Below are 17,602 nucleotides of genomic sequence, written 5' to 3'. Positions count from 1 at the left end.
TTTGAAATCCCTTGAATTCATTATACCATCTAGTTTGACTTTCCAGTAGACTCACATTGAAAGTATGCGTTGAGTCCACAGGCTGACCCAGCTGGCTCCTGTTTATCAAGGAACAGTCAGCTCAAATGTCACCTCCTCAGAGAGGCCTTCCCTGACCCTAGCACCCCTCCAGTTCCAAGTGGCTCCCAGAGACATTTACTTCTAGCTAAGATTATGTTACTTATTTCTTTGTTTAACATCTGTTTCTCTCCACTGGAATATCACCTGTACGAGGGTAGGGACTTTATCATGTTTGCTGCTCTATTTCCAGCAACTAGCATAGTGCCTGACACACTGGAAGTATCCAATAAAGGCATTTTTAGTGAATTAAAGAATGGCTAGAATATCAAGTTTTGTGTGGTTCAGCTAATGTAGGGCTAGCAGAGAGATTTACAGCACTAAATGCATATATTATAAAAGAAGAAACGTCCCATATCAATGACCTACCATCTACCTTAAGAAACTAGAAAAAGAACAGCAAATTAAACCCAAAGTAAGCCGAAGAAAGGAAATAATAAAGATCAGAGTGGCGATTAATAAAATAGAAAACAGAAAAACTAGAGTAAATCAATGGAAACAAAAGCTGCATTTTTATTAGAAGATCAAGAGAATTCTGATCACCCAGTTCCAATGTGTGAGTGTTAAGGATTTTTTCCCACACATCCAAGCAATTCTGCAACACTAGGTAGGTGTCCTACAAATCAACTCAATTCTCACACTATCTACCTGGAGATAGCATCAGATCTCATGGGTAAGGGCTCAGTCCTACAAGACTGCCCCCCTCCACTTCAGACACCAGTCACAAGCCTAGGTTATCACCTGTGCTTCTGACTAACCACCTATAGATTGTAGGTTCCAAGGATGCCCCCTCCTCCTTGGGTTTCATTAATTTGTTAGAGGGGCTCACAAAACTCAGAGAACGTTTTACTTACTATGTTACTGACTTATTATAAAAGGATAAAACTCAGAAACAGCCAGGAGGAAGATATACATAGGACAATGTATGAGGAAAGGGCTTGGAGCTTCCATGATCTCTCCAAGCATGCCACTCCTTAAATCTCCACATGTTTACCAACCAGAAAGCCCTGTGAACCCAGTTCTTTTGGATTTTTTTAAATTAAAGTTTATTAGAGTGACAATTGTTAGTAAAGTTACGTAGGTTTCAGGTATACAATTCTATAATACGTCATCTATATATCACATTGTATGTTCACCAACCAGAGTCAGTTCTCCTTCCATCACCATGTATTTGACTCCTTTTACCCTCATCTACCACCCTCATCCCCCCTTACCCTCTGGTAACCACTAAACTATTGTCTGTGTCAATGAGTTTTGTTTCTTCACTTGTTTGTCTTGTTCTTTTATTGTTTTCAGTTTTATATATCACATATCAGTGAAATCATATGGTTCTCAACTTATTTTACTTAGCATAATAATCTCAAGATCCATCCATATTGTCGCAAATGGCACTATTTCATCTTTTCTTATGGCCGAATAGCGTTCCATTGTGTATGCATACCACAGCTTCTTTATCCAATCATCTATGGAAGGACACATTGTTTGTTTCCATGTCTTGGCCACCAAAAATAAAGCTGCAATGAACATTGGAGCATATATATCTTTATGGATAAATATTTTCCGATTTTTTTGGTAGATACCCAGGAGAGGGATTGCTGGGTCATATGGTAATTTTATTCTTAAATTTTGAGGAACCTCTACACTGCTTTCCATAGTGGCTGCACCAATCTGCATTCCCACCAATAGTGTAAGAAGGTTCCTTTTTCTCCACAGCCTCTCCAACACTTGTTATTTGTCTTGTTGATGATAGCCATTCTAACTGGTGTGAGATGATATTTCATTGTGGTTTTTATTTGCATTTCTCTGATGATTAGTGATGTTGAGCATTTTTTCATATGTCTATTGGCCATTTGAATGTCCTCTTTGGAGAAATGTCTATTCAGGGCCTCTGTCCATTTTTTAATTGTATCATTTGGGGTTTTTTGTTGTTGTTGTTGAGTTGTGTGAGTTCCTTATATATTTGGGATATTAGCCCCTTATCGGAGGCGTTGTTTGCAAAAATATTCTCCCATTCGTTTGGTTGCCTCTTTATTTTGTGGATGGTTTCTTTTGCTGTGCAGAAGCTTTTTAATTTGATATAGTCCCATTCATTTATTTTAGCTTTTACTTCCCTTGTCTTTGAAGTCAAATTCATAAAATCCTCTTTGAGCCCAAGGTCCATAAGTTTAGTACCTATGTTTTCTTCTATGCAGTTTATTGTTTCAGGTCTTTTGTTTAGGTCTTTGATTCATTTTGAGTTAATTTTGGTACATGGTGACAGCAGTCTAGTTTCATTCTTTTGATGTGGCTTTCCAATTCTCCCAACACCATTTATTGAAGAAGCTCTCTTTTCACCATTGTATGTTTTTCGCTTCTTTGTCAAAAATTATCTGTCCGTATTTATGTGGGTTTATTTCTGCTTTCTCAATTCTGTTCCATTGGTATCTGTGTCTGTTTTTCTGCCGGTACCATACTGTTTTGATTGTTGTTTCCCAGTAATACAAGTAGAAGTCAGGGAGTGTTATACTTTTGGATTTTGTGGAGGCTAAATTACATAGACATGACTAATTGAATCATTGACAATTGTTGATCGATTCAACTTCTTATCCTTCTTCCCTCCCCAGAGGTCAAGGGGATGGGACTGCAAGTTTTTTTTTTTTAATTTATTTATTGGGGTGACAATTGTTAATGAAATTACATAATTTCAGGTGTACAATTCCGTAATACACCATCAACAAATCCCATTGTGTGTTCACCACCCAGAGTCAGCTCTACTTCCATCACCATATATTTGATCCCCCTTACCCTCATCTCCCTCCCCCCACCCCCCTTACCCTCTGGTAACCACTAAAATATGTCTGTGTCTATGAGTTCTTGTTTCTCATTTGTTTGTCTTGCTTTTGGTTTATATACCACATATCAGTGAAATCATAGGGTTCTCTGCTTTTTCTGTCTGACTTATTTCGCTTAGCATTATGTTCTCAAGATCCATCCATGTTGTCAGAAATGTTCCTATATCATCTTTCCTTAACGCTGAATAGTATTCCATTGTGTATATATACCACAACTTCTTTATCCATTCATCTATCGAAGGACATTTTGGTTGTTTCCATGTCTTGGCCACTGTAAACAAAGCTGCAATGAACATTGGAGTACATGTGTCTCTATAGAGAAATGCTTTTATATTTTTGGGGTAGATACCCAGGAGAGCGATTGCTGGGTCATATGGTAATTCTATTCGTAATTTCTTGAGGAACCTCCACACTGCCTTCCATAGCGGCTGCACCGGACTGCAAGTTTTAAGTCTCTAATTATGTGGTTGGTTTTCCTGGTTACCAGCCTCCATCCTTAGGTGGGTTCCACAAGTCACCTAGTTAACATAACAAAAAACAGCTTTATTGCTCTCATCACTTAGGAAACCCTAAGAGTTTTAGGAGCTCTGTGACAGGAATTCAATGAAGACCAAATATACATATTTTATTATAAATCACAATATTATGATCAATAACATTTATTAACCTTTAGCCATAATGGCCAGGGGGAAAAAAGCAAGACACAAATTACCAGTATCAGAAATGAGAGGTAACATTACTACAAAAGCTGCACATATTAAAAGAATAATAAGGATATATTAGGAACAACTTTATGTCAATAATTTGACAACAGATGAAAACAATAAACTTCTTGAAAAAATAGCAGAAACTACCAAAGTTCACTCAAGAAAAAACAAGTAATCTATATAATCCTTGAATAGCTAGATGTAGTAGGGATTCCTTCTGGAATTGCTTTACTTGTCTCTATATCCCTAAAATGGGGATCTGAAAAGTGTTAAGAGAAAGAACATTGGATCTAGGGTTTAACAAATGTGTGTTTTAGACAAAGCTGTGCTATTGACTACTTTTCTCGAGACCTGGAGTAAATCAAAATGTATCCACCTTCAGTTTCCTCCTCTGGTAAGTGGGGATTATTGTGAGGGTTGTTGTGATGATTAAATAAAATGGTATAGATGCAAGGTACTTGGTCAAGTATAAAATCCAGTATAAACTGGAGCTGCTGCTTTGCCTTGATACTATGTGATGGAAAGTGAAGCAACTTTTCAGTTGTCTTAGTAATAATATCAAAGTTCTGATGATGAGTATTTGAAATAATGTTATTTGTTCAAGTACAGTAGTAACAGCTATTATATAATCACAATCACTTAGATTGCTAGGACACCTTTATTTTTTTAAAAAGCCCTTTGAAGGACTCTCTTAGCCACATACCAGGCCCCTAAGGTAAGGTAAAAAGGCAAAATTTGTTACCAGGTTCTAGATGGGAAAACTGAGACTCTAAGAAGAATAAGCCTCTATCTTTCGAGGAGAGGCTCCAATTCCAGTTCTTTGAGCCACTTCATTACCTCTCTAAGTCTTCTTCCTGTCTACCCTTAGTAACGCCCTATGCAGTTTAAGACCATTCATCCTTGATTAACATATATTGTAAAAGTTGTTTTTGTTCTATCAAGTGCTGACTCCCTCTTCCTTTTGCCATATTCCCAGAGTTCTGCCCCTCTTTTCACCTTTCATTCCTCCTCTTAGGGCCCCATCTGTTATCATCTGCTAATAGTAGACACACCTTAAATGCTCTCCTACTCATGCATGTTTTTATGGAAATCAGACCAAAAAGGACTAGAAATGTGACATGAGGAGTGTATTCGTTTTAGTCACACTGTTTAACCTCTGCAGGGCCTAGAGGAGCACTAGGAGCTGGGTGCTGAGGTCCAGATTTGATTGAAATGAAATGGACTTCAGTCACAATTTTAATAACTAAGTTAGACAGCTTTACTTAATATTTTCCCCTGAAAAGTGTGCCTACTTGTTTCTTGATATTCACATACTACATCGGGATTATTTACAACCTGGCCCTAGATATTGGTTTCAGTTGTTAGTGGTACACACAAGACATCTAAAAGCAATGATTTATTTTTAAACTAATTCAGGAAATCAGAGTATTAATCAGTTATTTCATTGCCAAAGTAATTCAAAGCAGGTACTTTTGAAGTCAGCAGGGCTAAACCAGATTCAGTCCTGAATTTTGGGGCACCTAATTTAGCATAGCAGTTTTAAAAGGTAACCAGATGTTTAATAATAAAGATATTTGAGGTTAAATATTTTTTGATGTATAAAAAATACAAAGTTTTTCCTCATTTCAGTGGACTGGTACATTCCATAGAGTGAGTTGTCTAGATAGCTAAAGTAAACCCAATTCAATACTGAAGCTTGTAAAAGATGTAAATATTTTTTTTCATACAAAAGACTAATTGTGTATTACACATTTCCCTGCCTTCTTTAATAAAATACATTTGGCTTAAATTAGACTTCCCTGATGACTTTTGTGGATGATGTGGTTAAGCCACTTAATCTCTTTGGGCCTAGTTTCCTCATCTACAATATGAGGAATTAGACTAGCTGACCTCTAACTCTGCCATTCTATTTTTAATTTCCAGAGTTCTACTGGATTTTAAGTAGGAAAGAACTAAGTATATAGTTACTTGTGTTCTGCATGGAAGGGGGACTATAAGAAAGGAAAATGAAAACATTCTGAATTTAGCTTGACTGCAAGACAGGCAAAACAATTAAGAAGGGCAAGCCGGCCACCTGCAACTAAATCCTTTCCGTCTTGCCTTCCTTCTGGGGATGGGTCTGACAGAAACCTTTGGCCACAACTGGTTACTCCAGTTGGTCTATGTTTTCAGCCATCCTTAAGGCTGAGGTCAATCTCTGTGCTTCCAGGGCTTCAGATTCCAGTTGTCTCTTCTTAAGACCAGACAGGCAATGCTGAAGATGTCACTTATCAGATAAGCATCTCAGAGAGTGTATATCAGAGCTTTGCTGGGATTTCTGAAAATAGTCCAGGTTCACCAATCACATGAGTGACTTTGTGAGAGGTGAAGTTTCCATCTTCATATCTGTTGAATGTAAGGCAGTATGCTGGGGATTTCTGGCATGTTATCACATTGAATCCTCATACAAACCCAATGAAAGGGCTGTCTTTCTTTCCATTTTACAGATATAGAAACTGAGGCTGGGAGAAGAAGTGGTGTGCCCAAAGTCACAGTAAGGAAGTCACAGGATTGGGTTAGAAGTATTGTGCCTGAAATCAAATCTAAGAAGTAGGGGGAGGGTAGTCTGATAAACTGTTGCTCCTTTCTACTGAGTGAGAGCAAAGGTGAGTGGTCTGAGTCAGGTGGGATGATTAGGGATGAGCCCCAAGGAAGAAATCTATTACCACCATTATTATCTTTTTAAGAAGCCTTTAAAGCACTGGTTGCCTGTTGCTTATCTCCATGCAACAGAAAGTGAAAAATCTAGAAGGCAGCTCATCCTCTCCCAGAACCATTTGGGAGAAAGTGGGCATTATTCCTCCAGGTCTCACTGACCATAAAGCCCATTCTCTTTCCCTTATACCAATCTGTCTGGAGTGTGTGTATGGGGGTGGGGGGTCATGTACTACTACCGTGATTCCCCAAAATTAAGACCTAGCTGGACAATCAGCTCTAATGCATCTTTTGGAGCAAAAATTAATATAAGACCTGGACTATTATATTATATTATATCATAGTATATTATATTATACTATACTATATAAGACCTGGTCTTATATTATAGTAAAATAATACCTGGTCTTATATTAATTTTTGCTCCAAAAGATGCATTAGAGCTGATTGTCCGACTAGGTCTTACTTTCAGGAAACACGGTAGGTGGTTTTCCATATTTCTTCCAATCCTGAATCTCATGCCTTCCTCCTTTAGAGTACCAATTACATTTTTAGTGCTAACCATATGCTAGTACGATTTTTGTCAAGTTTCTTAGTCTTTCTGCACCTCAGCTTTCTCAATTGCAAACTTGAGGTAATAATAGTACCAATCTCATTGTGTGGTTGTGAAGGTTCAGCTGGTTAATACTTAAGAAACTGCATAGTACAATGCTTCCTACATAGCAAGCATTCAATAAGTGGTAGCTGCTGACAAAATATAAGTAAAACATAATCTGAGAAATTATTAATTGAGTGGTATGACGTGCCAGATACTGTGTTAGACTTTGATGAACAGTGTGGGTGGTGATTAAAGGACACAGGCTCTGGCATCAAACAGGACTAGTTCAAATCCTGGCTCTAGTTGTGACCTTGGGCAAACTACCTCTTTACTCTGAGCCTTCTTTTTTTTTTTTTTTTAGCTTTTATTGGGGAATACTGGGGAACAGTGTGTTTTTCCAGGACCCATCACCTTCATGTCAAGTCGTTGTTTTCAATCTAGTTGTGGAAGGCACAGCTCACTGGCCCATATGGGAATCGAACCGGCGACCTTGGTGTTATGCGCACTGCGCTCTAACCACTGAGCTAACTGGCCACCCCGAGCCTTCCTTTTTGCATTTAAAACGGGAATCATAATACTTCCTAGTTGTGTGATGAGGATTAGTGAAATGATACATATAAAGAAAGTGCTTAGCCGAGTTCTTGGTTCAGGGTAAGTGCTGAAGACATATTAGTCATTATTACCCTTATTGTGTTAGGCGTTATCTCATTTAACGCGTGTAGCACTTATATGACATTGAAAGCTAATTGCAAGATTGCTTGATATTTAAAACTGTGTTCAGATTCTAAGTGAGCTTGGGAATGAGCATCTGTTGACCTAAGCAATTTTTGTACCATGCAGTGGCACCTTGGTAGGCATTAGTAGTGAATTGTCTTTCATTATCCTACTTAAGGATCCTAAGGAAAGAGTGAGGTGCAGGAGAGTAAGCATTGAACTTGGCACCAGATGCTCATTGTCCTTGTCCTAGCTCTGCCACTCATTGCCTATGGGACCAAGAACATTTAACTAGGCAAATGAAAAATGTTTCCATTGCTAAATCTTATCTATCTGTGTGGGATACTTTGAATGATAAAGTGAGTTCACTCCTCTGAGTCCCATTGTGACTGTGTAAAATGGAGCCATAAACACCCATTGTAGAAGAATATAAAAGTGGTGGTAAACTATATACACAAATTACTTACAGCAAGGGTCAGCAAATTTTCTTTGTAAAGGGCCAGATAATAAATACTTTAGAATTTCGAGGGCCATGTAGTTTCAATTGAAACTACTCATTCTGCTTTTGTAGCACAAAAGCAGCCATAGAAAATATGTAAATAAGTGAGTTTGGCTGAGTTCAAATAAAACTTTATTTACAAAAACAGGTGGCAGGCCTTGATTTGCCAACCCCTGATTTAGATCCTCATTGTTGAGCACCAGCTATATGCCAGATACCTAGTAAGCACTGAGGATAGCAAGGTAAACAAGACCCAGTATTTCAGCTTCTGGTCTTGTGTGTGAGTTGGACACATAAACAGGTAGTCAAAATGCAGAGTGATACGTCTTTGTCTGTCTGACTTATTTCACTTAGCACAATGTAAGGGGGAAGGTGAGGGGATTAGAAAGCACAGTCAGTAACCACAAGATTGCCACGGGGATACAAAAGTCAATTTGGGGAATGTAATCGATATTGTAAAGACTTTGTAGGGTATCCGATGGACACTTGTCTCATTAGGGAGACCACCTCAGGGATGATATAGATGCCTGATCACCGCACTGTACACCTGAAGCTGAAGCTGAACAATAATGAATGCCAACTATAATTTACACACACACACACACACACACACACACACATATATAGCTACAAGAAGTTGAGTTCAGTATGAGGAATAGAGACAGTGAAAATGTAATGGCTGTATGCAATGTCAGAGGGGTAGTAGATGGGGGGAGGGGGGGTTATTACTGTGTGAGGGATATAAATGAGGGGGTTATCACTGTGTGAGGGATATAAATGATAAATGTCTATTACATTATTTTGTACACATGAAACTAATAAAAATTAAAAAATTAAAAACAATTAAAAAACAAATAATTATAAACAAACAAACAAATGCAGAGTGATCAATGTTCCATGGTGGCACGAATGGAGTGTGTTTGCTTTGTGACAAAGGAGGCCCCGGTTGTTGTACGCTGTGATGATGGCTTTACTTCTGTCTTAGGAAGTCTTTTTTGTCCAATGTATCTTATCAAATTTATTGATAAAGGTTTCACCTCATATGTCCCTTTTGTGAATCTTAATTATTTTGTAAGACTCCTGAACTGATGTTTAGAACAAATGACTTTCTTAAAAATACATTTTTCTTGCATCCATTCTTAAGTACCCCCATAGGGAAATTCAGCTTTGTAGCCTTCCCTTTTGTTGATGGATTTCCTATAAACACTTGAGTGATGAGAGAGCCAGATGAGTACAGTGGCCTACACTGCATATTGGGAAGCCTGGCCTGACTCTTTCATTCACTAGTTGTGTGCTGGAGGAAGGCCCCTTGGCCTTTGTCATCTTCAGTTACAGTGCTGCAGCATAAGGGGCCCAGCTAGATGGTTTCCAATGTCCCTTCCAGCTCTGCAGCTGTGGTTTGTACATAAATATGACATGTGCACCAGATTTGCTTTTCACTTGAATTTTCTGTGCCTCAGTTTCATCTTGTGAAATGGTGGGTGGAGTGGACTAGTGGATCTCAGAGTTCTTTTTGATTTTAGTTGTACTTAGAGGTTAAGACTGGATCTTTTCAGGGTATATTTTTTTTATTGTGTTTGTTTTATTTGTTTGTTTGGGAATACACTTGGAGCAAAACCCAGGGGGAAAGGCCATGGCCAGATTGAAAACTGGGGAAAGTGAGAGTCCTGACCTTATCTTAGTTTGGGAAGGTTTTCTGTAAGGAGGATAACCAGGTACAGTGGTTATCTCTCATCAATTCCCCTCCCCCACTCTGGGCACTGACACCGAGAATGTGTCCAAATGCCTTTTTTTAAGGAGGCTATTTCTGCTCCGGTGCTGCCAAAGGAAATCAAGAGACAGACAAGACAAGCAGGCTGGGTTACTTGTGTGTGGACCATCCTCTGTGTGCAAAGCCCTGTTCCAGAAAGGGAGTATAGTATAATGATTAAGGGCAAAGCCTCTTGTGTCACTGCCTGGATTCAAATCCCAACTCTATTACTCATGGCTGTGGAGTACCTAAGCAAATCATCTAACCTTTCTATACCTCGGTTGAACCATCTTTAAAATGGGGATGACAGTAGTACCCACCTCATAGGGTTGTGAAAACTAAATAGATAAAGAAGAATTTAGTGCAGTGTCTCACACTTATAAATGTTAGCTATTATTAGTATCATCCTGAGTTGTACAGACAACCTACTTGGAAAAAACAGAACTCGAGGATGAGGGTGGCAGTGTGGGACAGAGGTAAGGGCCCTTCCTGGCCTGGGAGACAGGAGGATGAGGCTTCTATTCATGGCCTGCCACTGAATTGATGTATGACCTAGGTCAAGTCTCTACTCTCTTTTGGTCCCATTTTCCCAAACTAGATAGTATTTCTGGTCTCTTCCAACTTGAACATTTTCTGAGTCAAACAGATTCTGTGCAGGCTATGCACTTAAGGACACAGAGTAAAGGTGTGATCCAGGTCAGGTGAAGTTAACATTGAAGATGAGAGCAGAGAAAGAGGAAAAGAGAAACAAACAGACCCTGATAAGTGAGCTGACCCCTGGCAAAACCACCAAGAAGGCAGAAAATGTCTTTAGGGCTTTGGGTTCTGCCCACTTCCTCCTCTCTTCCCTTCCTGTCCCTTCAGCCTCTGAATATCAACCTGCCTTCTTGCCTCTCTCCCTCTTGGCAAACCCTGCTATTAGTCTGTGCAGGGCAGAGGGACAAAGAGTACTGGATAGTGTGAGCTCCTGGATCTAGTCCCCACTGCTGTGGGAAACATTTTTGTGGACCCCTAATCTTCGCTCTGTTCGCCTCTCCCCAGCCACCACACCCCCTCAGTCTACTGTCTCCTCCCTCTTTCCCTCTAAGCTTACAGTGCCCTTGTGCATACCTCTATTAGAGCACTTATCAGGCTGTACTGTAACTGTTTTTATCCACTCAGTCTCTCCCAGTAGCCTGTGAGCTCGTGTGACTAGCTGTGTGAGTCTGTTTCATCTCAGTGTCGTCCAGCACCTAGCTGAGGGGTCAGTGCTAAGCAGGTGACCTGGAAGGCGAACTCACAACCTGCTGGTTTCCTGAGTAAATGGAGAAACAAATGAGAGAGTGAAGCATGTACTGGATCCCTACCTGCTCCTCCCTTGGCTTTGTGGCTTAGGCAAGACAGGTGTCTTCTCTGGATCTCCAGGGCCCCCCTGTAAAATGAGAGGATCAAAGTGATGGACTTCTGAGGTACCTTTCAGCTTTTTCTTTTTTCAGCTTTTTAAAAAATGTATTTGTTCAGTTGTCAAGATCTGGTAATAATAGCTTTAAGTTATGTGTCTCTCAAGTATATTTGCATTCAAATAGGAACCAAAGCTTTCCTTGGTAAACAAGATAAACTGTGATCTCCAATCCAGAACCTAAATATTTGTTCGCTCAGTGGTGACAAACTATATTCTATGTATTTGATTGTGACAAATCTGTAAATAACCCTGTTTGTGGTTTTGCCTAATCTAGCTCCTCTCTCTCTCTCTCTCTCTCTCTCTCTCTCTCTCTCTCTCTCTCTCTCTCTCTCTCTCTGTCTCTCTCTCCCCTTCAGCTGGAAATCACTGGCCAGTCCTCCTTCTGTGGCTTGGTGGCCCCATCCCTTGCTGTGACCATGGAGACTGTCAGAAGCTGCCGGACTGCCTCCCTCTCTGAGCTCATGCCCAATGGTTATCTGGCTCGGGTCTTCCCAAGCTGCCCTGAGGTAGGCCTGGCTGGGGAGGTGGGGCTGAAGGAGTCTAAGTGTGACAAGGGTGACTTGAGTCCCAGGGATGAGAGTTGTCAAAACAAGAAGAAAACCAAAGTCAAGAAGATCTGGAATTTTATGAGCCGCAGAAAAGGGACATCTAGTCAGGGGAAGAGACCCCTGTCCATGATTTTATTGGGAGATACCTCCAGGCCATCAGAGTTGAAACCCAAAGTCACATTAATGGATCGAATGAAGTCGTTTAAGCGATTGAAACCTTTGACTGGGGCCTCCAAAAATACTGCCCATAGGAGCAGCAAGGCTCAGGAACCCCAAGAGCCCTCAAGCATTTACCAGATTAGGAAGGCAGAGGGGGCCTCAAAGTCCTTCCGCCATTCCTATGCGGGCCATACTGAGCACCTAGAGCCCTTCCTTGCAGATGCACACAGGGTGGTGCACACCCCCAACAGGATGAGCCAGAAAGTACCGGACTTCAATGACTTAGACATCCAAGTAGAGGAAGATTCCTGGGAGGAAGAAGCCCCTGACCAGCCAGGGAGTGGCAGGAGGACTAGGAGGTCTCTGAAAAGCATGTTCCCTGTGGACCATGAAGCCCCACACATATCAACTGGAGACTCAATCCAGGAACTTGAGGTCTCCATTGCAGACTCTAACTTGGAAGGGAACGTGGAAGGGGGCTACGAGGAAAGCCACCTGTGCCGAGACAAGGCCACGCCTTTTGGTGGTGTTGTCAAGTTCTTTAGCAATGTGGCTGAGGTGGCCCGCAAGTGGCGGGCATTTTCTCGGGAAGAGCCACAGATGGGCCGCCACCGCCGCCACCATGAGGCCTACTTGGTCTGTGACAACAAAGACTACATCCTGGAGGGTGCTGCCTCCCAGGCTTCCTTCCCGCTCAGTCTGTCCTGTAGTCCCCCTGAGCCTGAGCTGTGGGGCAGTGCCATTGGGAGGCACCGGCGCCACCACCTCAAGGCCGTACAGAGCTCATGCACCTTTGAAATGAGCATTGAGGGCCAGGAGACGTCGGGCCAAGCCCTTGCAGTTCCCTGCACTACTGCTACCTTGGCCTTGGCCTCAACCTCAGCTGTCTTCGAGTTCCAGGATGACCCGATGCCACAGAACTACTACAGCTACCACTACAGCACTGACTTTAGTGGGGAGCACTCTTCCTCTGAGGATCTCGAGGAAGATACTGAGACTCTGGTCACCTTCCTCAAGGAAGATAACAGTACTGGAGAGTCATCCCCTGAGCTGGGCACCTGTGCCAGGATGGTCATCACTGAAGCTGTCATGGAGAAACTAGAGGAGAAGCCCAACAAGATGGAGAAGCAGGAGGCTGGCAGGGGGCCCACCGGGTCCAGCCAGGCAGGGCAGCCCCAGGAGTTCGACTTGGGTATGGGTGCAGCAGGCACAGAGATTGAAGCCAGTAACGCCTGCACTGGAGTTTCCAGTACTCAGGTAAAGGGGAAGCTGTCTTTTTCAAATCACCATTTGAAACATTCAAGACCCCAGAAGCCAAATTTCCATGCCCTCCCCACAACCCCACTTTCCACCAGGAATGTCCTGGAAGGATTGCTTCCAACAGTCAGGTAGCTGGGACTTGACTGATCCTAAATCCCTGGAGCAACTTTTGCCCCTTTATTGGGCTCAATTCCTATAGCTGCACCTCAATTCAGCCTTGAACTGAAGCTCCGGGAATGCACACAGAGTGACCAAGGTCATTTAATGATGCCTAAGACAGCCATGGTCTCCTGTGGGACATTTCTCCTCTTTGCCACTGTCCCCTCTCCCACCAACAGGATCTAAATCCAGAAGCTGGTGTCACTGAAAGCCTCTTGGCTGAGTGTCAGATGACCTGGATTTATGTTCCAGCTTTGTGCCCGATTGTCTGTATGACTTTGAGACAAGTCCTTTCATCTTGCTGGACCTCAGTTTCTCTGTGGAGGGAGGAGGCTATCTTGGTGTCTCATAGATCCCTAGCACCCTCTGTTAAAAGCACTGAAGAATGCATTTGACCTGAATAATAAGACGTAGGCAGAGGACGGCACAATAACATTCTTCTTTCAGTATTCGTGGAGTGGTAGCTTTATATCCAGCATCTGGCAAGCTGCTGTGACATATATTAATTTAATTCTTAAAGTAACCTTGTGAGGTGAGAGTGATTTTCCTCATTTTACCAGTGACAAAAGAAGCTCAGAGAATTGAGTGACTTATCCAAAGTCATACAGATTGGGATAGAATTTGAATTCAAATCTCACTTTTGACGTCAAGTCTAGTGCTTTTGTCTAGCTATCTGTAGTTTTCAAGGGCGTTGATTATAGTGGTAGCAAGCAGGTGCTTACCACACCCCCATTCACGGACAAAAAGAAATGTGCTAGAATTGCAGTACGAGGAATGTTAAATAAACACTAGAAGGGATTATCTGGCTTTGAGACTTAAGAATGTCTTCCTAAGGAGGTATGTTATAGTTTCCCCAGATAATTTTAGGGCAGCGTATTTTTTAGGGGTACTTAATTAAAATTCCTCTTCTTGGTGGTGGTGGTGGGGGGGGGTGGTCTAGCTTGATCGTTTTCAAACTGTCCTGTAATCCCTCACACTCCACTTTCAGAGAACTTGGACCCCACCAGGACAAAAGCAATAAACCTGCTTTTTTCTGAGAAGGACATTAATATGTTTATAAGCATTCTCTTTCTATATGTCACTTTTGGTAAGCTTTAAGCACATAAAAATTGGCACAGTATTATTGGGAGTAAATTTTATTTCAGTGGTTTTAAGAGCGACAATCAAGAAAGCAAGCAAACAAATGTACCTAAGGACTCCATTAGCTGATAATTACAGTTGGGTACTGCATGTCCAAGGTTACCAGTCGCTAGGAAGAGATTCACATTTAGTACATCACTTTGCTAAGGGACTGTGTGGACTGAGCATGGCGATGTCTTGTGAGTTCTTTAAAAGCATGGTCTTCGGGGTCACAAGGGTTTGTATGTGACTTGCCCTCTTCTCTGTGAAATGGGATAAAACACTGCCTACTTAAGAGGGCTGTGGTAGAGAATTAAAGGAGCCAGATATGTAAGGTGCCCAGCCTATCACCGTTTGTGACATGTTGTGGGCATCCACAAAGTGGTAGCTGTTGTCGTTATTATTTAAATTTAGTAAATCGATAATAAAAGTGAACAACACACAGCCAGAGAAATAATCCAAGACAGTACTGTAGCAGCAGCTTTTAATGCAGTTGAAGCAGTGTCTGAGGTCAGGTAACTTACTTCTAGTCTTATTTCTACCTCTGACTTGTTTTGTGACCTTGAGAGAGATCCATCCTCTCTCTGGGCCTCAGTTTCTCCATCTGAACTTTGCACTAGATAATTCCTGAGGATTTCCTCCTTGCCCTTCTCTAGCTCTTTCCTCCCAGCTAAGCCTGTAAATGTTTCCCTGAGTCCAGTGGGAGACTCTTTGCCTCCCAGTGGCTTGTTTCAGAATGGCTTTACTTGGCAGGCTTCTTGTGCCCTCTGCTGGTTGCTCAGAGATGCTGGCTGTCTTTCCTAGGGGTGTTAAACACCAGCCCAGACAGGAACTGGGGTCCAAAGTAAAAAAAGCAAAGTGTAATGGAAAAGCTGAATGTCAGGGGACATTGATCTAGGTCAGGGATCCTGTCGACCCACTTGCCCAATCACTTTATTTTACAGATGATGAGGACACTGAGTCCCACAGGAGGGAGAGGATTTCCCCTGACAAACAAGAAGTCAAGTAGGACCCAAGAGTTCATAGTTCTAGTCTTAGTTCTGCCACAAATCCTAGTGACAAACCCGCATCCTTCTCTGCTAACTAGAAATCCTCATCCTTCCCCCAGGCACCTTTCAGGTCTGTATTTATTATAAGGTTAAATTGAAATAATGGATATGAGAGCAATGCATTGTGTAAGTAACAAAGGTCACAAGATTGCAATTGATAATTACATGCAAATGGAAGTGAAAATCTTGGTCCTTTTGTGTTTCCCAAGGAAACTGGGCTTTGGCTTCTTCCAGGGTGTTTTATTTTGGAAGTCTAGTCACCCAACCCTCCAGAGCCAAGTGGCTCCTGAAACTGCAGTTGCTTTGGCCAAAATTGGCTGTGGTCAAGCATGAGGCTGCTCTTGTAGCTGAGAAGGGGGTACAGCTTCAAGGGCATGGTGTCAGAAGGCAGGAATGTGGTTTCTTCAGAGCCCTTCACTTGGGGAATTTGTCAAGGGTCAGTGGGCACTGAAACTTCTCCATGCCTCATTCCTTGCATTGAGAAAATTAGTAATATTAATTATAGCTAAGAGACTTTCAAGATGGCAGATTAGGTAAAAAAGAGGAAGAGGGGAAAACCAAGAAAAAACAATAATAGTTATTATAGCTAACATTTACGTAGTGCTTATGTGCCCAGGCACTGTTCTCAGCATTTTACACGTATGAACTTATTTCATCACACAACTATCCTATGAGTTCAGGGACTACCTTTAAAATGAGGACAATAATAATACCTACCTTATAGGGTTGTTGTGAAGATGAAATGAGTAAATACACATAAGTGCTTATAGCGGTGTGTGGTAAGATTCAATGCACAATAAATGTTAACTATTTGCATTAGTTATTAAAAGCAAATGTCACAGGAAGGAACTGTTCCTCAAAACTGTCATTAGTTAACACTTTAGTGAGAATTTGTAGAATACAAGTTGAGGGAGGAAGGTGGATAATGATTAGCATTCTTTAGATTTGTACAGGACATTATTTGTAAAACTACTCTAATTGTAATTGTCATTATTATTATTATCATTATTCTCACATGACAGATGAGGAACTTGAGGCAGGATATATGAGGAACAAAACATTGAAGTTGGAGTCAAAATGCCTAGTTTCAAAGTCCTGGCTCTTTTACTTTATTGGATGTTGATTTTTGATAAGTCATTTAACCACTTAGATTCTTGGTTTCCTTCATTTGTCAACTGAAAATAAAGTCTCCCCTGCTTCCTTCCTAGAGAAGACAGAAAACAGATATATTGAACACCTACTATGTGCTTTTAACTTCTATCTCATTTGATCCCCCCCAGTGTCCCTGCTCTATTGATTTCATAACCACCATCCTATTTTATTATGTTTCTGCCTACAAATGATACTCATAACCATACTCAGAAATAGCTAGGGCAGTGGCTATTATCTACACTTCACAGCTGGAGAGACTGAGCCTTGTCTCAGGATACAAAGTGAGTCAGTGGTCGACGTGGGATCAGGACACAAGGATCCTGGCCCTTATGTCACTGCTGGATCTATACTGCCACTCACTCCATTCTGGAATCTCTTGAAAATTACTGAGCCCAATCTCCTCAGTCTCTTAGCTGCTGTACATTGCAAAGCTAGTGGCACAACCTATGGACTACGAAGGAAACTCCAGTCAGGTTTTGCCAACCAAATTGCCAGCTATTCTAACCTCTCTCCTCTGTCTCCCCCACTCTCTGTTAACACCTACACACTCCATGGGTTCAGCTTATCCTTCCTAGTAGCCCCCTAGCAGAGTGCAAAGGAGGGGTGGATAGGGTACTCCCTGAGTGAGCAAGGCTGCCCCTTGCTGTGGGTTCCTCTGTCCAGACCCTCAAAGACACTCAGCAAAAAAGAGGAAAGTCTAAAATGAGTACTACATCAACGTGTTTCTGGACATACCAAATTATGAAGTCCATGCTACAGGAACTCCAATTTGTACAGCCTGGTAGATTTTCTTTAAAGATATTAT

At 41.5% G+C, this 17,602-nt stretch overlaps 1 protein-coding gene across 4 annotated transcripts in view; it reads left to right on the top strand.

Annotated features, from left to right (window-relative positions):
• The window catches only part of ARHGEF9 (Cdc42 guanine nucleotide exchange factor 9), a 363,131-nt gene that overhangs the window by 76,560 nt on the left and 268,969 nt on the right, over positions 1–17,602 (top strand). The window contains exons 1-2 of one of the 4 annotated variants that reach the window (XM_081042532.1): positions 11,157–11,358; positions 11,708–13,315. The exons of 1 other annotated variant lie outside the window; for it this stretch is intronic. In XM_081042532.1, coding sequence (XP_080898658.1) covers positions 11,768–13,315 — 1,548 coding nt within the window. In that variant the 5' untranslated portion in view covers positions 11,157–11,358; positions 11,708–11,767. Of the gene's footprint in view, positions 1–11,156; positions 11,359–11,707; positions 13,316–17,602 lie in introns of those variants that run through there. 2 more of the 4 variants (XM_081042539.1, XM_081042538.1) reach the window with 2 other exon arrangements.

The sequence above is a fragment of the Rhinolophus hipposideros genome, assembly GCF_964194185.1.
Source record: "Rhinolophus hipposideros genome assembly, chromosome: X".
Taxonomy (NCBI): Eukaryota; Metazoa; Chordata; class Mammalia; order Chiroptera; family Rhinolophidae; genus Rhinolophus; species Rhinolophus hipposideros.
This window is presented reverse-complemented; position numbering and strand designations above follow the sequence as displayed.